Source organism: Phalacrocorax aristotelis, chromosome 2 (assembly GCF_949628215.1).
Source record: "Phalacrocorax aristotelis chromosome 2, bGulAri2.1, whole genome shotgun sequence".
Lineage (NCBI taxonomy): Eukaryota > Metazoa > Chordata > Aves > Suliformes > Phalacrocoracidae > Phalacrocorax > Phalacrocorax aristotelis.
This window is the reverse complement of record NC_134277.1, coordinates 9,659,626-9,678,283: the sequence shown is the minus strand read 5'-3', so window position 1 is coordinate 9,678,283 and position 18,658 is coordinate 9,659,626. Positions and strand designations below refer to the sequence as shown.

The 18,658-nt window shown below is 39.2% G+C and overlaps 1 protein-coding gene across 10 annotated transcripts in view; it reads right to left on the bottom strand.

Moving 5' to 3' along the window:
* Positions 1 to 18,658, bottom strand: part of RBM33 (RNA binding motif protein 33) — a 105,507-nt gene that overhangs the window by 35,414 nt on the left and 51,435 nt on the right. For 5 of the 10 annotated variants that reach the window (XM_075082355.1, XM_075082356.1, XM_075082360.1 and 2 more), the window contains exons 11-14: positions 9,253 to 9,412; positions 8,042 to 8,379; positions 6,994 to 7,242; positions 5,902 to 6,189 (exon numbers count right to left, since the gene is read on the bottom strand). In XM_075082355.1, coding sequence (XP_074938456.1) covers positions 5,902 to 6,189; positions 6,994 to 7,242; positions 8,042 to 8,379; positions 9,253 to 9,412 — 1,035 coding nt within the window. The remainder of the gene's footprint in view (positions 1 to 5,901; positions 6,190 to 6,993; positions 7,243 to 8,041; positions 8,380 to 9,252; positions 9,413 to 18,658) is intronic. The other 5 variants (XM_075082357.1, XM_075082358.1, XM_075082361.1 and 2 more) reach the window with 1 other exon arrangement.

Sequence of the window (18,658 nt, the reverse complement as noted above, 5' to 3'; positions counted from 1 at the left end):
TCTTTTTAAGAGAGTGCTTCATATACTGAAGGGTTCTAATCTTCCTCTATACTCTTCAGACTATGACAGTGGTGATTAATGCCTAATCACTATAACAAATATATTACAGTATTCAATGATAGATGGTAACAGGAATATACTTCCACAAAGTAAAATCGGCAGTGGTAGGAAACTCAAGTAGTTAAAAAAAATAAGGCCCTTACAAAATACAGTAAAAGGGTAAGACCCTTAAATATGGTTTGCACAGCATGACAAAATACAGATAAGCTCCAGATGGGAGGGTGTGCTGTTATGCAGATCCTGATATAAAGAATAAAATTTTCAGTCATTTTCAGACACAGTAAATATCTCAATTACCAAAACTGTCCAAACTCAAAACCTCTTCCACTTAATTTAATAAATTCGTTTGTTCACTTGCTTTGCTTTAGATCAGAATATTCTACATTTTGTCTAAATGGGTTTGATGGACGAAAGCAAGCCAGTACCAAATTAACCCATGGAGGTAGCACTGTATTTTTTATTTCCTTTATGTTTAATTGAAGGTGTCAATATGAGCAAGGATCTGCATGAGACCAGCTCTTCTAGCAGCTGTCCTTTATTACTAGGGACTTGTCTGCTCATATTATCATCTAACCACTTCTGCAGGCCTTGGAAGATGCAGATCATGATCTAGTAAGCACAAAACACTAACTCAAAGGCTGCATATAGCAGCACAAGTATGTGTACTTCGTGGCATGCTTAAATGAGTCTTGCTAGCAGACAAGGAGTGAACATCCTGAGGAACTCTGACCAATACACCTGTGCAGCACATACACGCTAGTTCAACTACGCTAGCATTAAACATAGAAGACAACTGACAAACTATATTACCAACACATATGAAGTTAGATTAATGCTTAGTAGAACCTTCAGGCAACTTGATCTCAAATATAATCTGGAATTTTCCTTTCAGGAACTCAACTCAATACTTAGGAAATCAGTACAGGTCCTACAAATTCAATTCCTTCTTAAAGGGTAAGTTTTGAAATCAAGGTCCAAGAGCTCTAAGGTTATATGACAACTGCTGATGAGCCTGTTAGCAGGCTACGGATAAACCTAAATCCATCATCATGAGCAAGTTGCCACTACTGGTAAGTTCTCAGTAAAATACCCTTGCAGCTAGAGTAGACCAAACAACATAATGACCCTGCAATCATTAACAAAATATTTGAATTAGGAGTCAGATTTAATTGGAATTAGTTGTGCAAATGACCCAACAGTACAGATTCAGAACGGGCAAACTCCTCACTAGGCTGAAAACAAGGGCTGTTAAATCCTCTGCTACTTAGCTTTAAGAGCACCTTATATATACTACACTATACTACAGTGTGTGTGCATATATGTATATATGACCGATAGTACATATAAATGAGCTATACTATGTAATAAGAAGCTTCAACACACAGAACAGGCAAGACAGTACATTGGGTCAAGATGGAAAGAGTACACAAAGCCTATCGCTAATGATTTTTCATCCCATTAGTTTAATAAGCCCAGTACAGATTTCTCCAACAAGCAGCAGCACTGCCAAAAACAAACTAAAAAAAAAAAAAAAAAAAAAAGGCAAGCAACTGGGAGAAAGCAGACACCCTCCAAAGATGTCATTAAGTTCACAGCTTGCCAAAAGCAACATTATCTGTAAGTGAAGTAGCAGAAGAACTTGAAGCAGCCTTTTTCCTAGATAAACTCTTGATACTTCACCTTTTTCTGTAGAAAACTCTACAACATGAAGAAACAGTATATTGTACACAGCTCCTTCTTTTACAGGAGGCTGCAGAGTACAAGGCCAGAGATGCAAAGCAGTTCCCTTAGCTTTGTGGAAGGTTTTTTTTTTGTTGGGTTTTGGTGGTGGTTTTTTTGTTTGTTGTTGTTAAGGTTTGTCAGTTTGAAGTGGAGATTATCCTCTCCCTTTGAACAGTTCTTGAACACAACATATTTCATTGTAGTCTGAAGGAAAGACCAAGCCTTAGCTATACGTTTTCTTCTGCCTTAAGGTCCAAAGAGGCTTTGATGGAAAGTGCTAAAACAAAATGTTACAGGCTGCTTTTCTGAGTCTGAAGAGCAGCAGTAAGAGAAGCAGCAGTCCTACACATCATTCTCCAGAACTTAGAACAGCACTGTTGACTGAGGAAAAGACAGCAAAGATGTGCTCTAAAACAAGCGTTTAAGTTTCCTACTGTAATTTAAGCCCTAGCATCAGTAGCTTGCCTCTCAGGCAGTAGATGTAAAAAACCAAATCCACACCTTTTTAGAGGTCTTCAGGCTTCATTGCTAGTTAACAGAATTAAATGCAGAGTCCGAAGAATCAGATACTGTAAGTGTTCTGGTTTGCTATCAAGGAACAAAAAAAGGAATCATGCAACCAGGCTCACTTGTGTCCCTCGGTAGAATGGGTGCAAGGACGAGCAATCAAAATGGTTTGATCTGTGGCACATACACAAATCAATTCAGCAAGTTTATTTTCATTTGTTTCATTTGTAACATTAGAAGCAAAAGAGGCTAGAATCATTTGTCCAAAAATTAATGACAAGTCTTCATAAAAGGTAAGGCCAGATCCAAATTACATCATGTGGCTGCTTTTGTTCAAAACCACGAAGTATCTTCAATAAAGGCCCCTGCATACACATCACACATTTCACTTCAGTGATAACACATCAGCTCCTGAACCCCTGGAAGGTATGAGTCACCCTACGAAACACAGGTGCTGCTACATTTTGGACAAACAGGAAGAGAATTAAGAACAAGGTTATACGTTAATTTGAGAAGCACGCTGCCCTCTTGCAATCTTCCAACTGGAGAAAGACTGTGATAAGAAGAATCTTCTAAGCACACAACAGGAGGCACCATTATAAAAATTTGGAAGTCAAACTTACTTATACTCGAGAAACCCCAAATTTAGACATGTACAATTTTTCAGGTAGGTACTTTCAAAAAAAATATGAAGCAACAATTTTCCACGTTGCAAATCTTTTTTAATAAAGCAACACAAAACCCAACAACCCAACTTCAAAATTTACTGGATTTGGGAGAATGGGATGTGAAGGTTTCTTTTGGTACATCAGGACATGAACTGCAACAGACATACGGTGTCAGCATACTTATGATTATGCAGCACTCTACTAATTTCTCTCCTGTCCCGAGCTCCAAAATCCATTTCTTCTGAAGAGAGTCACATTACCTTTCTAGATTACCCCCTTCTTTAAACTCAAAAATATTTAGTATTGCCTTAATTCCTCTTACCCTAAACGGACTTCAACAGGAGTAAATTCAGGCCCACAGTCATCACTCATACTTTCCAATGTCATTGAAAAAATGATTTTTCAGACTAAGGATACGCAAGTCTAAATCTGGGAGAGTAACAGCTATTTGAAATGGACAAAGGCATTTAAAGTCAGCATTTTGCAGCCTCACAGGAACAGGCACACAAGCATACCATTAGTAAAGCAGAAATACAGTTTTTAATCTTCTAGTCACTCAGGTTGCAAACCTTTCAAATGTCTATTTTGAAGGTGAGCAAAACCATTAATAGCCAATATTGCTATTTTTTTGGTGTTTCCTGAATGATAGGGCATTCATAAATATGGCCACTGACTCTTCGGGAAGAAGGATGCAAAGAAAAGTCTTAATAATTTTCCAGTTGAAGACACTTGCAAAATAACCTGCCCAATTCAGTTATGAGAAATACAGCTAGAACAGACAACAGAACTTAACTCTTTCTCATCTTCATAGGAAGCAAAAGAACAGGACTAAGCTCATTACAGGAAAAACACATAAAAGAGACTGGGAAACATTACAATCGGCCTACGGAGAGCAATGTAATAACCTACATTACAACAATAGTGAAGAATATAATTAAATGCTTGGAAATGAACAGTACTAGCGCAGCAATGTTGTTTCTAGGAGTGATAATAAGCAGCAGTGAACAACACTATCACAGCAGCCCAGCTGAAAAGGGACAACTGCTACTACACCACTGTTTGCAGAGCAAGGCTTTATTTCAAGTCCACTTCAAAAGAAGAAGGGTTCTGTGCATGCACATGTTCACACACTTTTTTAGTACTTGCTAAGTGTATCTACAAAGGCTTCACTTTTATGGTTAATAATAGGAAACACTAGGAGATACCATTTTTTCCAAGGTAACTTTTTTTAATCCTGTTTTGCAAAAAACTTACATGAAATAGGCATCAAACTGTTTTCAAAAGATAGCTCCAACACAGAAGTAAAAAGAAAGCTTTATTTGTAAAACCAAGAATTCACATGAGTAAGATTAGTTAATTTTACAACTACAGGTTTGTTAGGATAAGTTTAAAAATTAAGATGGAGAGAACAAGAGGACTGCTTTGTTTGGGGTTTTTTTTGGTTGGGTTGTTTGTTTGTTGGTTTTTAATTCATTTGATTAAGAGGAGTGAAAAATATTCACTCATTTTTCTAACCAGAGATATTTTCACACTAATGCCTTAATTTTCATATGACTAAAGTGTGAAAGAACTTCAAGATGTTTCAGATGGGGAGGCCTGTAGCCGATTTGCTTCAAAACTTACCTTACTAATGTCCTGAAAGACGCAGGCTTCTCGAAGAGGCACTGCATTTTCTGTGACTTAGATTATTCCAGGAGACTGAATTGAGGGGAAGGGGATTACTTAAGTAATTTTTCAAAAAATGAGCAAAATTAAAAGCTGAAAAAAGGAATTTTTTTTATATTACCATTGAAAAGCAAGTGCACAGGAGGTCAAACTGCTAGCCATGGGTTTCTTTTGTGCCTCATTTGTGAAAATTAGTTATGACCATCCCTAATTCAAGAACACGATGAAAAGCTAATCATGAGCAGCTTAAAGGGAAGACAGTATTATCACAATTAAACCTTTTAACGGTTGCTGAAGAAAACCTGGTGCTTGAGACAAGATTCATGGTCAACTAAACTATAAAGATTTACAGTTCTGCTCGGAATAATAACTTGACACTCAGAAATTATACAGGGTACATTCAGCCATCATGTTCCTCTGGTATCTCCTGATGTTCAGGATTAACAGCACCATCAGCGCAATCCTACCCACTCTCTCAAACTAACAGAGCTCATGGAGAGTCTTCTCTACTTTCCAGGAGGATTTGTGCAGGGAAATGGGCATCTCTTCACAGTGCATGATCCAGTAGAGCCCAAAACATTGGCACCTCATTTTTTGATTGTGCAGAGTACCAGCAGAGCAAACAGCATAATTTTCTCCAAAATGGAAAACTTGTGAGCATCTCCTATTTTTCCTCATATCACAAGGTTTCACGAAAGAGATTTTCTTCTTCAAGATCAAGAAGCTCCATGGACAATGCAGCTGCAACCTCCTGTGTGAGTGCTCAAGACCCTAAAAGAGACTAGGCAGCCTAAAGGAAAACAGCACGAGGAAGATCTCTCTCAAATGGCCCTTTTTTTGGGCCATAAAGCATCACAGGGAATGGAAGACGTTTGTTGACTTAGAAAGAAGTGATTATCTGAAAAAAAACCTATCATAATCTTGGAAGACAAAAATGGGCATGAAAAAAATGAGCACAATGGGTATTTCAGAGACTGTGTCATTGATGACCTTTACACAACCTCTGCCTTTTCATAGAAGAAATGATGATGACTCCTGCAAAACAGACTCGCCACAGCCCTGCCAACCTTCCAGACTTCTTTTTTATCAATGAAGACTGGGTTTGCTATCACATTAAAGAGGAAAGTGCAACTCAGAAGGGAAGCCTTTAGTGGCACCAAAAATATTAGGTGAATAATACCTTAAGTGTGCTTACAGTTCACAAGTCAGACTAGAAAACTTTTTAAAAGGTGGGAGATTTTTGTGGTTTTTTGCTTGTTTGTTTTTTAAAAAGCCTTACCTCTGTTTCAGATTTCACTTCTGGTTTTGCTTGGCCCACTGGTGTGATTGCTTTAGCTTTCATCTCAGGCCTTCCCTGTGAGTTTCCAATGCCAGGTACAGACTTGGTGGCAGACATTGTGCTGGTAATGGGTTTGACCTGAGCAGCCGGGGCAGAGGGTCGCCTGTTGTTGCTCATTTCCATAGCATGTGACGGTGCTATCGGCAATTCACGCAAGTTACTATTTCTTGGAGCAGTTGACTGGAGCTGCTGATTTGGACGCTTGACAATATTTTGTGATGGGGTGTTCTGAAAAGCAGAAAATTAAGAAGGAAAACCATGCAGACTTTCACTACCAACCAGACTAAAGTGTTTCATGTTTTATTTAGTTAAGTTGGGGAAAAAAAATGGTTTTCGAAGAGGCACAATATATTCCATGTGAAAAGAAAAATTACAGAAATGAGAACATTTTAACAATGGTTGTATTTTTCTTTAATTAAAAGCAAAACTGAATCTCACTTGTTTAACATCTTTCTCAGAAAACGGCTTCACTGTAAGATTTATTTTCCTAATAAAGCCATTATTCTGAACTACAGTCAGGTTGTCTTGAGCACTGCTTCAGACTGCTGTGCTACCCCAACCTACCGAGCAATAGAATATGCTGCACTGGAGTGAACTTGCAAGACATGAGTGGCACGATCTGAACCAGAAAGCTTAAGAGCAGTGGAACAAAGAGGTCCTCAGGTTGAAAGACAGTGTCAGAGAACTGGGCTCCAACACAATCACAGGCTACCAGCAGTTCTAAAATCTTACTAAGCAAACCTATCTTCCAAAAACCCCTTACTGCCAGTTCTCAAGCAACTACATCATCTCTGGACCCAGATCAAGAAAAACACTGAAGACTGGAGGAGAAAAAAAAAGGAGAGATACACATGCTATTTTTGGATGTAGGATATAGGCAGAGAAAAAGCAAGAAATGGTGAAAGAAGTTGACAGAGCAGGACGGAATAAATGGGACTGAAAAACCACGCTGGCTAGTTCTGAAACCTGGGCTTACATGCCTGTTCCCCATACAGAGCTATGCAAGTCAACACCAATGTACGTGGTACTTACATGTCTTGGCTTCATTGGACCCTGTCGCGGCTGACACTGCATCCTGTTGTTATTTGGCTGCTGCTGCGTGGCCTGCATATGGGGCCTGAACTGTGGCTGGTTCATGGGCATCAAGGGCTGTGGTGGCCCTTGGAGATGATGATGATGTTGCTGCTGCTGCTGCTGCTGGTGATGGTGTTGCTGCTGCTGGTGATGGTGCTGCTGCGGCTGAGGTTGTGGCTGAGGCTGTAATGGAGGATGCAAGGGACCCTTCACATGAAGAGAAAGATGATTTGGTTTTAGTTTCAAGGTAATAAACTTCTGAAAAGTAGCTCCAGCCTCCCAGGTCCTCAAAACATCTGTAAGGAGCTATGGACCAGTCTAAACCAAAAATATACTGAGTAAAAAACAAACAGAAGCTGTGCAAAGTGGTTCTACACTTAAATCTGTCTGAGTCAGCAGCTGACGTGGAGGAAGACAAACGCAAGGATTCCTTCCCTATGCTCCCTTTTCTAATGATCTCTCTGTGTTTTGGTGGTTTTTTTTCCTTTTGCTCCCCCCCTCCCAAAATCACCAGACTTTAGGATTTCTCCACATTCAAAACACAGACACCATGAAAAGATCTTGCGCAAAGCCCACCGAACACGCAGGGCCTTCCACATCACCCTGCACATCCCCAAAACATTTACCTGCTCAAAGCTGCGACTGAGCTTCCTCCGGGTTTGCGGGAGGACCCCAGCTCCCTGCCGGCCTCCGCAGCTGAGCGGCAGAGGGCGCTCCCGCCCTGCCGGGGACCCCACCGCACCCGGGACCAGGACCCCACCGGGACCACTCTCCCTACCTCTGCGGACCCAAAGCAATTTAAGGAGCCAGGGCCAGGTTGCGGGCTCACTATCAGAAATACGTTAGTGGTGGCAACTGAGGAGAAAATTAATCACTACGAGGCACAGCAATGTGCCTCATACTGTAAATCTCAAACAATTCCACTTTAGTCACGTTAGTCCTATAAGCCTGCAAGGCAGCACCAGGCCACTTCACACATTCCTGGTAACCCCTTCCTGCTGCGGACCTGTACCTGCATGCTGGGCTGCGTGTGCGCGGCAAGGAAGGGCTGTCCCGGAGCCTGCAGGAACTGCTGCCTCGGAGGGATGAACGGCCGCGGATTTGCTGAACCTGGCTGGTTGAAGTGGAGAATCCCCACAGGACCTTGAGGCTGCATGTTGGGCCGTACTGGCCGCTCTCTGGGAAACACCGGTTGCTGTCCCTGCTGATTAAACGCTGGCCCGGGCTGGCTGAATGGCATCGGATTTTGGGTAGGGACAGGGTGTGCGCTGTTGAGAAGTGGTGGAGGTGGCGGTGGTGGGGGGCTCCGCTGCTCAAACAAGTGATGGCTTGGAAACCTTGGATCTGTGGGAATTGGGTAAGTACTTAAATGACACAAACACACCTTCAAAACACAAACCTCTACTTTGATTTGGGAAAGTAACCCGAAATTTGTAGAAAGCAAAGTCATACAAAATGTTTTAATTCTAAGAGCTACCCTCAAAGTTACATTTCTCTGGCTTCTGCCACCTGTGTATTGAAGGAATTGATGCTTGAAAGATCAGCACAATTGGTAATTCTCTGGAATCAGGAATACCTTTTAGAAGTTCTACTCTAGTGAAATCAATGAAGGATTCCAGGGATTAGAGTTTAAAACATGCAAGAACTCACAAAATCTTGATGGCATTTGCCAACCAGATATTTCACAATTTTTAATCTAATTTCTATGTGTGTAAAATATCTACAAAATATACATTATATGTATGCACATTACATACACATGCATGCATGTATATATACACACACACATCCCCACCTATTTTGTTTGCTATGCTGTATCATTTTAGCTAACCTTAACAGATTTCTTACAGTGCACGTACAGTCCAGGCAGTCTAAAGAGTTACTAGTGGAAGCCAACGTGCACGGAGAGTACTAGTTAACTAAAATGTAACAAATAACAACTTTATTGCAACAATCATTTAGATAATAATTTTATTTTGTACCTGCATAAGTACACAGGTTGATGGTAGTTACAGATGGAGACAGAAGATTACATCAGGGAAGGAAAAAGATACCAGACCACCAGAGTTTTTGGCATGTACTAGTCTGGCCACATCAAACAGGATCTTCTGGTCTTCAGGCTCTTCCAAACACTTCATGTTATATGATACACACTCACACTGCATAGCCGCTTTACAAAAAGTGGATTTTGCATGTAATGGAAATAGAAATGCTTACCTGCTATGAAGAAAGGATCTCTTTCCTGAGGAGGCGGAGGAGGGAGTGGTGGTGGTGGCGGCGGCGGCCCTCTCCACTGGTCCTGGATTGGCAGCCTTGGGGCTTGGGAGAAGTTGGTAGGAACTGGTCCAGGCGTATGCTGCTGGAAGTCTGGAGGGCCCTATTTAATAAGACAGAACTGAAATTAAGACTACCATCCAGGAATTTACCTATTGCCCGCAATAACTTTTTTCTCTTAAAAATACAATTGCTTTATGAGTTATCTCCTCTCACCTGTACAAATTGGCAGCCCTTACTGAGTCATTCTTTTACAATGGAAGAAATATTAAATCCCAGTACAGTATCTTGAAATGAATTCACAATGTTTTAATAATCACTAGCACCACAGGAATGCCATTTCTCCTCAAGCTTATTGAAATCCCTGCAATTATTGACCTTCTTTCCCATTAATCCCAAAAATCTGAATGTCTACTTTAGAAGACATTCCTGACATTTATCTTCTTAAACCGTGCTATTCTCACCATCAGTTTAGTATAATGTAAGCTACAGAAGTGAAGCAGCTTTGCTTAAAAAAAAAAAAAAAAAAAAGGAGGGGGGGGCAATTTATGGCATCCAGAAAATTAAAGAACTCATCTTTCAAAAGAAATAACAGGAGTAACACTTCTGTCTATGCACAGCCTAGCATCTGAAGCATTATATGCAAGAGTGCAAAATTATCTTTCCTCCATTAAGTGTGAGCCTTTACACATTGCAGAAAGCAGGATGTTAATCCAAAAGCAGAACTTTGCAGAAGCCACACTTAATTGAGTAATTCATACTACAATAATTTTTCATTTTATACCTAGAGTTAACAAAATATGTTGGCAACCTCTGATAGCTGGAAGAAGCTATTCTTCACGTAGATTATTATATTAACAAACACTTTCTTACCATGTGTGAGTAAATCAAATAAGTAATGAAAATAATATAAGAACATCCTTGTCTTCCTCTTTATATGGATTTTGAAATCAGTAGTGGTGTCTGTTCTATCGACATTTGATGCTCACCTTAAAGCTTGCCATTGCTGAAGACAAGCTGCCCAAAACAGATTTCAGACCAAATGCTCCCTGCTAGACTGAAACAGGACCAAACAACTAAATTGCAGTGGCTTATCATTTATCTATTGACCTGCCCTCACCAACAGTAAAGTGCTGTCTCACTCTATCCTGTCTATGCTGCAGAAACACTAGCACTTTAGGAAAAGAACTCACACAGCAAAAATGTGTATTTGCCCTGGAAACTGAAGTCCATTCACTACCGAAGTAGCACAAAACAAAGCTGCTTCACACCCTCTACCAGCACAACACAACTGGGGGTGGGCAAGGCCCAAACAAGTAGATGAGAGGGGCACTGAGGATCACAGCCATTATTAGATCTGTGGCCTTCTTGAAAACACCTAAACAGGGATATGCGAGATACTCAGACCTCTCATTTGGAAGTGAGGCTATGACTACTTATTTTATAACATTATACAGCCATCGACTGTAAATACTTTATCATTCCTAGAGATTAAAGGGTCTATATCCCATTGCCAGTACTCTTAGTCAGCCAGGCTCCTGTGGGTATTTCGTTTCATGGAAAGGCGTTATGTTACACTCAAGTATGACAGTCCTCATAACATACCTACTGTTTGTAGGAGGAGCTGCTACACATCTGCAAGTGAACAGCTACCAACGCAAAATATTCTTGCCACCTCGGAAGGGACTAATGCCTTTGAATTTCACAGGCTGCCTGCAAAGAACAGCAGCTGGAGGAAGTGGGAGCTATTTGGGATGGAGAAAGTGACATTTATTTGTCCCATCAAAATCCTTTCAGCTTTAGCTGAACAAGGCTGTTCAACTGAACTGCCCTTCCCTCGTGTTGAGCAGGACAGCATTGGCTGCCTGCCAAAAGAGCAACTGAACACAAACCTCGAGGATCCTGACCCTTCGCCTCCAAAACACACCTCTACCATCACCACATGCAGGAGCTGCCAGAGGTACTTTCAAACTAAGGTTAAACACATTCCCTCAACTTGGAAGCCTTGGTGATAACAGCCTATTTCTCAAAGAATTGCTCTTACAGCTACCGTAGGGAATACACAGCGCTTCTGCAAGCTGCACGGCCCCGAGGGAAGCACCCAACAAACCAACTGATATTTAGCTATTTAGTTATTAGTTTATTACTGCATAATGCATAAGGTCATTGCAACAGAGGTAGGGGAGAAACCAGTTCATCAGGGCAGTTTTCACACAAGATGGATTTGATTTTGCATCTTATTTACTGCACATGGTCACATGAACATATTTTGTACTTGGGGAGAGAAAGCAGTCTCAACAGACAACCTGCTTTTTCCTATTTTCTGAGAGCTTGACTCGGAAGCTCTGAAATTCTCCCTGTATTTTTTTCTCTAGATGCAATATAGGCCTACATATATCTTAGTTATTCCTAAAATAGCTGTTGAAAAACAAATTATATGGAATCTTACCGGGTCGTGGGCTAATAAAGCAGAAGTGTCACATATTTGCCACCCAAGCTGAAGAACTGGCAGCAGTAGTGACCTGGCTGGGCATGTTTCCAAGCACCAAATGGCACTGCAGTAACCATAAGTCTCCTCTACCTCCTTCTTCCAATCTTGATGTATTCTGCCCCAGTCGAGGTAACAGATCCTTATCAGTCTCTCCCCTCACTCCCAAACTTCAGTTTTACTGCTAGGCTACAAAATACAGGCTTAGGCTACAAAATAAGTAGGCATCTCCACTTCTATGACCAAATTTGTAACCAGTCTCAAGCATCTTCCCTAATACTGTTTGTCCATTCAGCCTTACTGTTCTCCCGATCCTTCTTGCTCTTCTGATAAATTTTCTCATCCCCACCATGTCTTTCACTCTGCCCTCTGGTTCCTACTCCCACCGTGGACTGAGGTTCCCCGCTCCCTGACTCCAAGCTGCTGGTCTGGTCTTGCGGCAGCCGGGCAGGAGCTCCTCTTTGCCCCACCCAGACCCTACCTTTCTTGCTTGCACACTTTGTCCAGGCAATTTCCCCTCCTTTTCCTGCCCAGGAAGGAGAAGTAAACAAGAACACAGGCCGAAAAATATCCTCTGCTTGTGTTTTAAACGAACACTTCTTCGCACCAGCTTTCTCTCTCCTGCCAACCCATACCCTCATTATTACGCCCAGATCTACCTCACCCCAAAGCAGCCCTGAACTGCAAATGCATGGGAAGTCCTGTTGAATTTCACACAGCTTTTATACACTGAAACATCCTCAGTGCTGCCAAACTCAATTTTCTTCCTCGGAAAATTGAGCAATAAAAAAATATTTTTAAATAACTCGGGTATAACAATATTTTTCCACCGTTCCTATCTCAGAATGAAAGGGTTTGGAAAATTTCAAAGTTCTTCAAAATGAGGCAGGCAACCAGCACATCATCTTGGTTCAAACCACAGAAGTTTGGTAGCGCTACACATGCTGAGAGCAGCTTTATATTTCCCATCATAAGGAAACTTTAAACTCTTACGAAGTAAGCTTTAGTTAAGTTTTAGAACTAAGTCATACAAGGTTATTTTAGATCTAAGAAAGGTCACACTTAAAAAAATTAGATAATAGTTTATTTACAAAAAAATTACAGAAACCAATAACCAGCAAGATATTTTACTGTCAAAAACATAAGCAATACTGATTTCAAGCTACCTTCAGGACCAAAGGTGTCCATCCAGCTTAATTTAAGAAGCAAATATTTATTGTCCTCCAGATATTTTCATTGTTATCCAAAAGCCAGTATCCACAAATCCCAACAAATGCCCACCAGGTTACATTGAGAAAATATTCTTTGCTCTAGTTTTATTAGTGGTTTATTTATATACCATACACATATATATATGAATAGTATATCCAACAACACAATTTTGAGTCAAAGTAACTCCAATACACTCCAACAAAATCAGAGTAAGAAGGAAGTATTTGAAGTTTGGAACTCTTCCTGTTGGCCTCTCTCCTTCTTTTCCATCCCTCACAGTTCAGAATTCTGGGGTTGGTTTTTTTCACTTTTTAAGTAAGATTCCAGTTAAACTTTCAGGATGAGAAGTTTTTAAAGGTAACAAATATTTTCCAATCCTAAAGCCAACCTCCTTTGCTGTTTTGCATTTAAAGTAACATGAAGATCCTTTTTGTATCATGCAACAAACACGAGTCGTCCCTCAATGTCAGGATTCATTAGTGGTGAAACAATGACCCTTTCCCTGCCCGAGCTCTTACTCCATCCACAATGGCACAGAGGGTTGGGCTTTTTGAAACCTAGAAGTTTCAAAAATGGCAAAACTACAGAAGTACAGCTGATACAAATCACACCACAGTAGAGCTAGGTGCTATACAGATAGCTGAGTGTTGCCAAGAAATACCTACTTATTTGGTCACTGAACAGATTTTAACTTCATATATATGACATTTTGAAGAACTACTAAAATATGACTGATCACATTTCTTGGCTGATAACCAAAGGACAATCATGCAGAATTAATTGCAAAGATATTTGTTATTTGAAAAAAAAAATGAATTACCAATATTTGCTTAAAAAAAATTAGTTTGATCCTCTTCCTTCTAACATCTGTGGGAAAGACTGACCTTCACTTATTTCCTAATCTAGCTCTGCTTCTACTATCCCTGAAGAGTGAAACAAAATTCTGCCCCCAAAATTATAGTGATGTGGGCAGGGGGAAGCTTGTATTTTCAGACTTCACATTGCTGAGATTTTTCTTCTGAAAAAGCTTTCAAGACAATTCCAACAGGAGTTTGATTGTGTGATGGATTAATTTCACACACTACATGTGAAACTAAAACTCTAAGGTTCAACCAGAGCTATTACTTCCAGACACAGATGAACTTTTTTGTTTGTTTTTTAGAGAAAATATGTAAACTATGGTGGATGTTTTTCTAAGCTATGAGGTGCTTGTCTATTATTCTGAAATACCATTACAGGTTTTGTTTTTTTCCAATTTAATAGGAATACAGTAATACTCCAACTTTTACTTCTGCCAAATTCAAATTTTCCTAAAAATAATATAAAGTAACATAACAGTTCTCCATTACTTAAAGTTTTTGAGGGTGGGTGGTGGTTTTGGTTTGGTTTTTTTTTTTTACTTAACCATAGTTAAACTATAATTCTAGAGGTGGATTACTTTTCCATTAGTGTTAAACTTTATATTCAGCAAGTATTTGCTGCTAAAAACCCCCAGGCGCCCTCTGATATTTTGTAGAAAAGACCACGCAGAGCTATTTAACTTCAAAAATTAATGAAGAGCAGGTGCAAAAGCCAGTTTTCATAATGGTCTATTTTTGATAAAATAAGCATACTGTAACATAGATGCATAATAAATCTTTATATGCACAGTAGTTACTCCCATTTTTCATGGTTTTGCTATCCGGACAGTTTCAAATTACAACCAACTATTCAGTACACACATCAACTGAGATTCCCTACAAAAGATAATTTTAACTATTGCTTCACCATTACTATACTTTTTAGGAAAAATTCCGTACTTAATAAATCTCAGTCTTCAAAATACCTATTTTCAAGTTAACAGGTTTCAACCAAACAAAAGGAGAACTGCAAATTTGTGTGATCAGCCAAAGCTACGAAGTTCTACATTTCAGTTGAAGGCTGGGGCCAACTGTGACACTGGGGGAAAGGACAGAATATTTACGTGCCTTTCCAGTGAGCCCTCCCCAAGGCTGGATCACATTCATACAGACAACAGTTCCAAAGACTGAGTTACCAAACGTCCATACAAGAAAGACCTGGCAGAGCCTATGTGGTAACTCTCTGGAAGAGTCTTCGCCCCTTCTCACTGTTGTCAGATTGATTATTGAGTAATATTGATTTAGTATCATTATTGTTGATTTAGTATAATTACCAAACTGATTATTTAGTAAGAGTGCACCAAATTGCAAGGAAAGACTACTAAAATAGAATTTTTAGCTAGATTTAAAGCTAGCTGCAAAAAGAGCCCAGAGTCAGAAAACAGCACAAGACCTGAAGTGGACGTACCCCACCATGTCACAGTCTGGCCTAGAAGTCCTTAATCAACCGACACATACCCTGTCACAAAACTGCAACCGCTTCAGCACTGTAGTTCCTCCTAAACCACGACCTGCAGCCCTGGCACTCATGAGCGTTTCAAAGACCTGAGATATAAATTGTAATTTCTGAAAGCTGGAGGGCTCTTGAATGGTCTTCTCAGTAAGGCTTTGTGAGCCATGAGGGGGGACTGCTCTGGCCGTTCTTATCTTCGGTGAAAACCAAAACATACCAATGCCTGAACACTGAAAACAATGTACTAAACATCAAGATTTTTCTGAAACTACCGAAGAAATTATTTTTGGTCTGTACTATCTCCTGTTTTTCAGGAATGTGATGAACTCTCACTTCATTTATCCTCTTACAATTTTATTTTGAAAATTCTTTTTTTTTTTTTTTTTTTTTAAATTTTTAATACAAGAACTGAGGTCTAGAAGGAAATTACATTAGGGTTCTGTTGTGGATTTCCAAAGAGACCACAATCACGGATGTTTTAGAAATACTTAAAAGGAGCACATAACCGCACACTGAAGGGCTACTGACAGGTATTTTGTCTTAAACCCTTAATTTTGTCAAGTTTACTCTGACAGAAAAAAAATTTCTACTCACTCTTCCTCCCCCAACACTGTTAGTCTGAGGTGCTCTAAAATACATTTTTATACAATTCTGCATTGCCTGCAGGTTGCATATTTCCCCTTTTACTAACTTCTATTATTCAATATAGCTAAGGCATAACTTACACCTTATCAATCACTTTTGGAAAAAAATGCAATGCAAACTTGTGTCTACAATTCATTAGAGTTGTGAATAGCTCATTGAACATGACTTTCACACACTCAGGCAATCCCACCTTCTGAAAGAACATGAGATAAGGTTACTTTAATCCTTTCAAAGAACTGCACTATTTTGCCTTCCTTTTATCCCTTTAAATATCCTTACTAGTTAAGAAATTAACATTCTCTCTCATACAATTCTTACAGAAATTGTACTTTTACTTTTCTGCATCTCTTGTTAATTACATGATGTTATCTCCAATAATCTATTCATGAAGCATAGATAACTTTAGTTACCAATAAAAGGGAAAACTTAGCATAAATTGCTTAGCACAAAGTTAATCTTATAAAGCAAGGAATAAAGAGGATCTAACAGCTATTGTATGACTTATCAGCTTCTCTAAAAGGGTCACTCCACTTTTTTTCATGAGACTAATTAAATACCTTAACAATGTCATTGAAACTTCATGAATCTTTCAATAAATTACACCCTGCCTCTACAACATGTTTTCATTTATTAATCTCACTTAAAATGCAAAGAGCTAGGAGAAACCTATTGACAGTTAAGCAGGGCCACTCAGTTAATTCTTCTTATATGGTTTAAATGCAAAGAATAATGACCACTATAACCTATGACAATTAAAACTATAGCCATCTGTCACAAGATGTTAATCCTCTTATTTCAGCAGCTACTAGACTTTTTGAAAAGCTTTCCTAAAATGCCTACCTTCCAGTGTAAGGAACTGGCTTTCCAACCTCTTGTATAAGAAGCCCTGCTTCATATATCTTAGATATTGTTCAAAAAATTTCAAATAGAAATGTATACATCCCACAAAGCATGGCTTTTCACATTCAAGTTTCACAGCATTCTCATTTACTGTGCACAACATACAGAAATGGAATGAGTCACGCAAATTTCATAATAAAACATGTTTTAATATTTCCTTAAATATAGTTTAAATTACTCAGTGTCGCTGTGATGTCTATGAAAATCATGTAATTCCATCAAGGTGAACTAAAACCTAGCAAGCACCATGATTTTCCCAATGGATTTAGTATTATAAGACCACCTTATATAGAAATTCAAGCCTTAAATACATTACAGTCAAGAAGGAGAAAAATTAAAGTTCAGGGCAATCATAAAACTCAAGACAATGAATGTATGCTACCCATTCTTGAGTCTTTTTAAAGCTTCCAGAATATATTTTCTGAGGAGAAAATGCAAGGAGACAGCAAGTGCTGGTTCAGGTATATAGACTGCACACCTCCTAGTATTACAGGTGAATTGAGTCTGAGAGAGAATGGGTTGATATTTTCCTCAACTGAGCCGAAAGTAATTTTTAATATTAAAATGTTCCACATAACTTGGAAAAGCTTCTCTTTGATACTACGCAACTCCAAGAGATAAGTAAGTGTGTTGGGACATGAAGGTACAAGTCCAGGTTATCTGTAAGAGAAATCACCAATGCCCAATTTCACTGTTTAAGATCCCAAAATGGAATTCAGCCAACATGGAAAACCAGTATAAGCAAGGAGAGAACAGCATGGAATCCCTTGTTATTTAAGCCAGCTCATCAAGTAGCTAAAATAAGGACACAGGAGATACAGAAAAAAGAATACTCCCAGAACATTAAAACAAGCCCAAACACTTCAAGAGACTAAAGCTAAAAATTAGATCCATTGTATTTTTAAAGTATGCCTTTTCAGGAAGTTTCAGGGCACACACCCCCCTTACATCAAACAGGAACATATTAATGTTGCAGATAGAGACAAAAAATACAGAAACACACTGAAGTTGTGAGTATGAGAAGCAACAGAGCAGAACAGCCCACAAGCAAACAGTACTATACAGAAAGATTGCTTCAAAGACAGGTTTCTTGGACCTCCATCTACTCTACCATCAAGGTACATATGTTAGGAAAGAAATATCTGCAGGACAAGTGGTGCTGTTCAAGAACAATTCTCAGAAAACACTCCTAAATTAAATGCAGGCATAGGAAAGATATTGTGAACTAAATCCCAACTCTAGCTTTAAGTTCCTAACAGTACCAAGGTACAGAAAAACCATGCTCCCATCTGTCATATGTATGAAGAAAGAACGTCTCCAGCAAGGGGAGACAGGCCATAATAATAAATAGCACAAGTTGTAGCAGCCTGCACTACCTGAGGGAAGAGTAAACCCAAACCTCTCAGATTAGAGCACAAACCTAAGCAATTTCTTAAACAGGTGTTTTAAACTAATTAATTTGGAGATTCAGTTTTACTTCAGTTTGTAATCCTCTTCAGGGGTGTGGTGTAGAAGAGTAGGTGATTATTTTAGTTTGGCACCCTCTAATTTTTTAAGATTAAGTACAATATAGAAATACCACAAATAGAAACTGGATAAAAAGTGCAGGAGACATCAGTGCCATTCGGAATGATGAACTCTCCCTTGAAAGAAGAGAATTTCATGATCATTTTAGAGATGATAAAATCCTTCTGCATATTTTTGTGCTGAAAGCTAACAGTTTTAGGGACATGTGAAAAGATTAGGACCCAA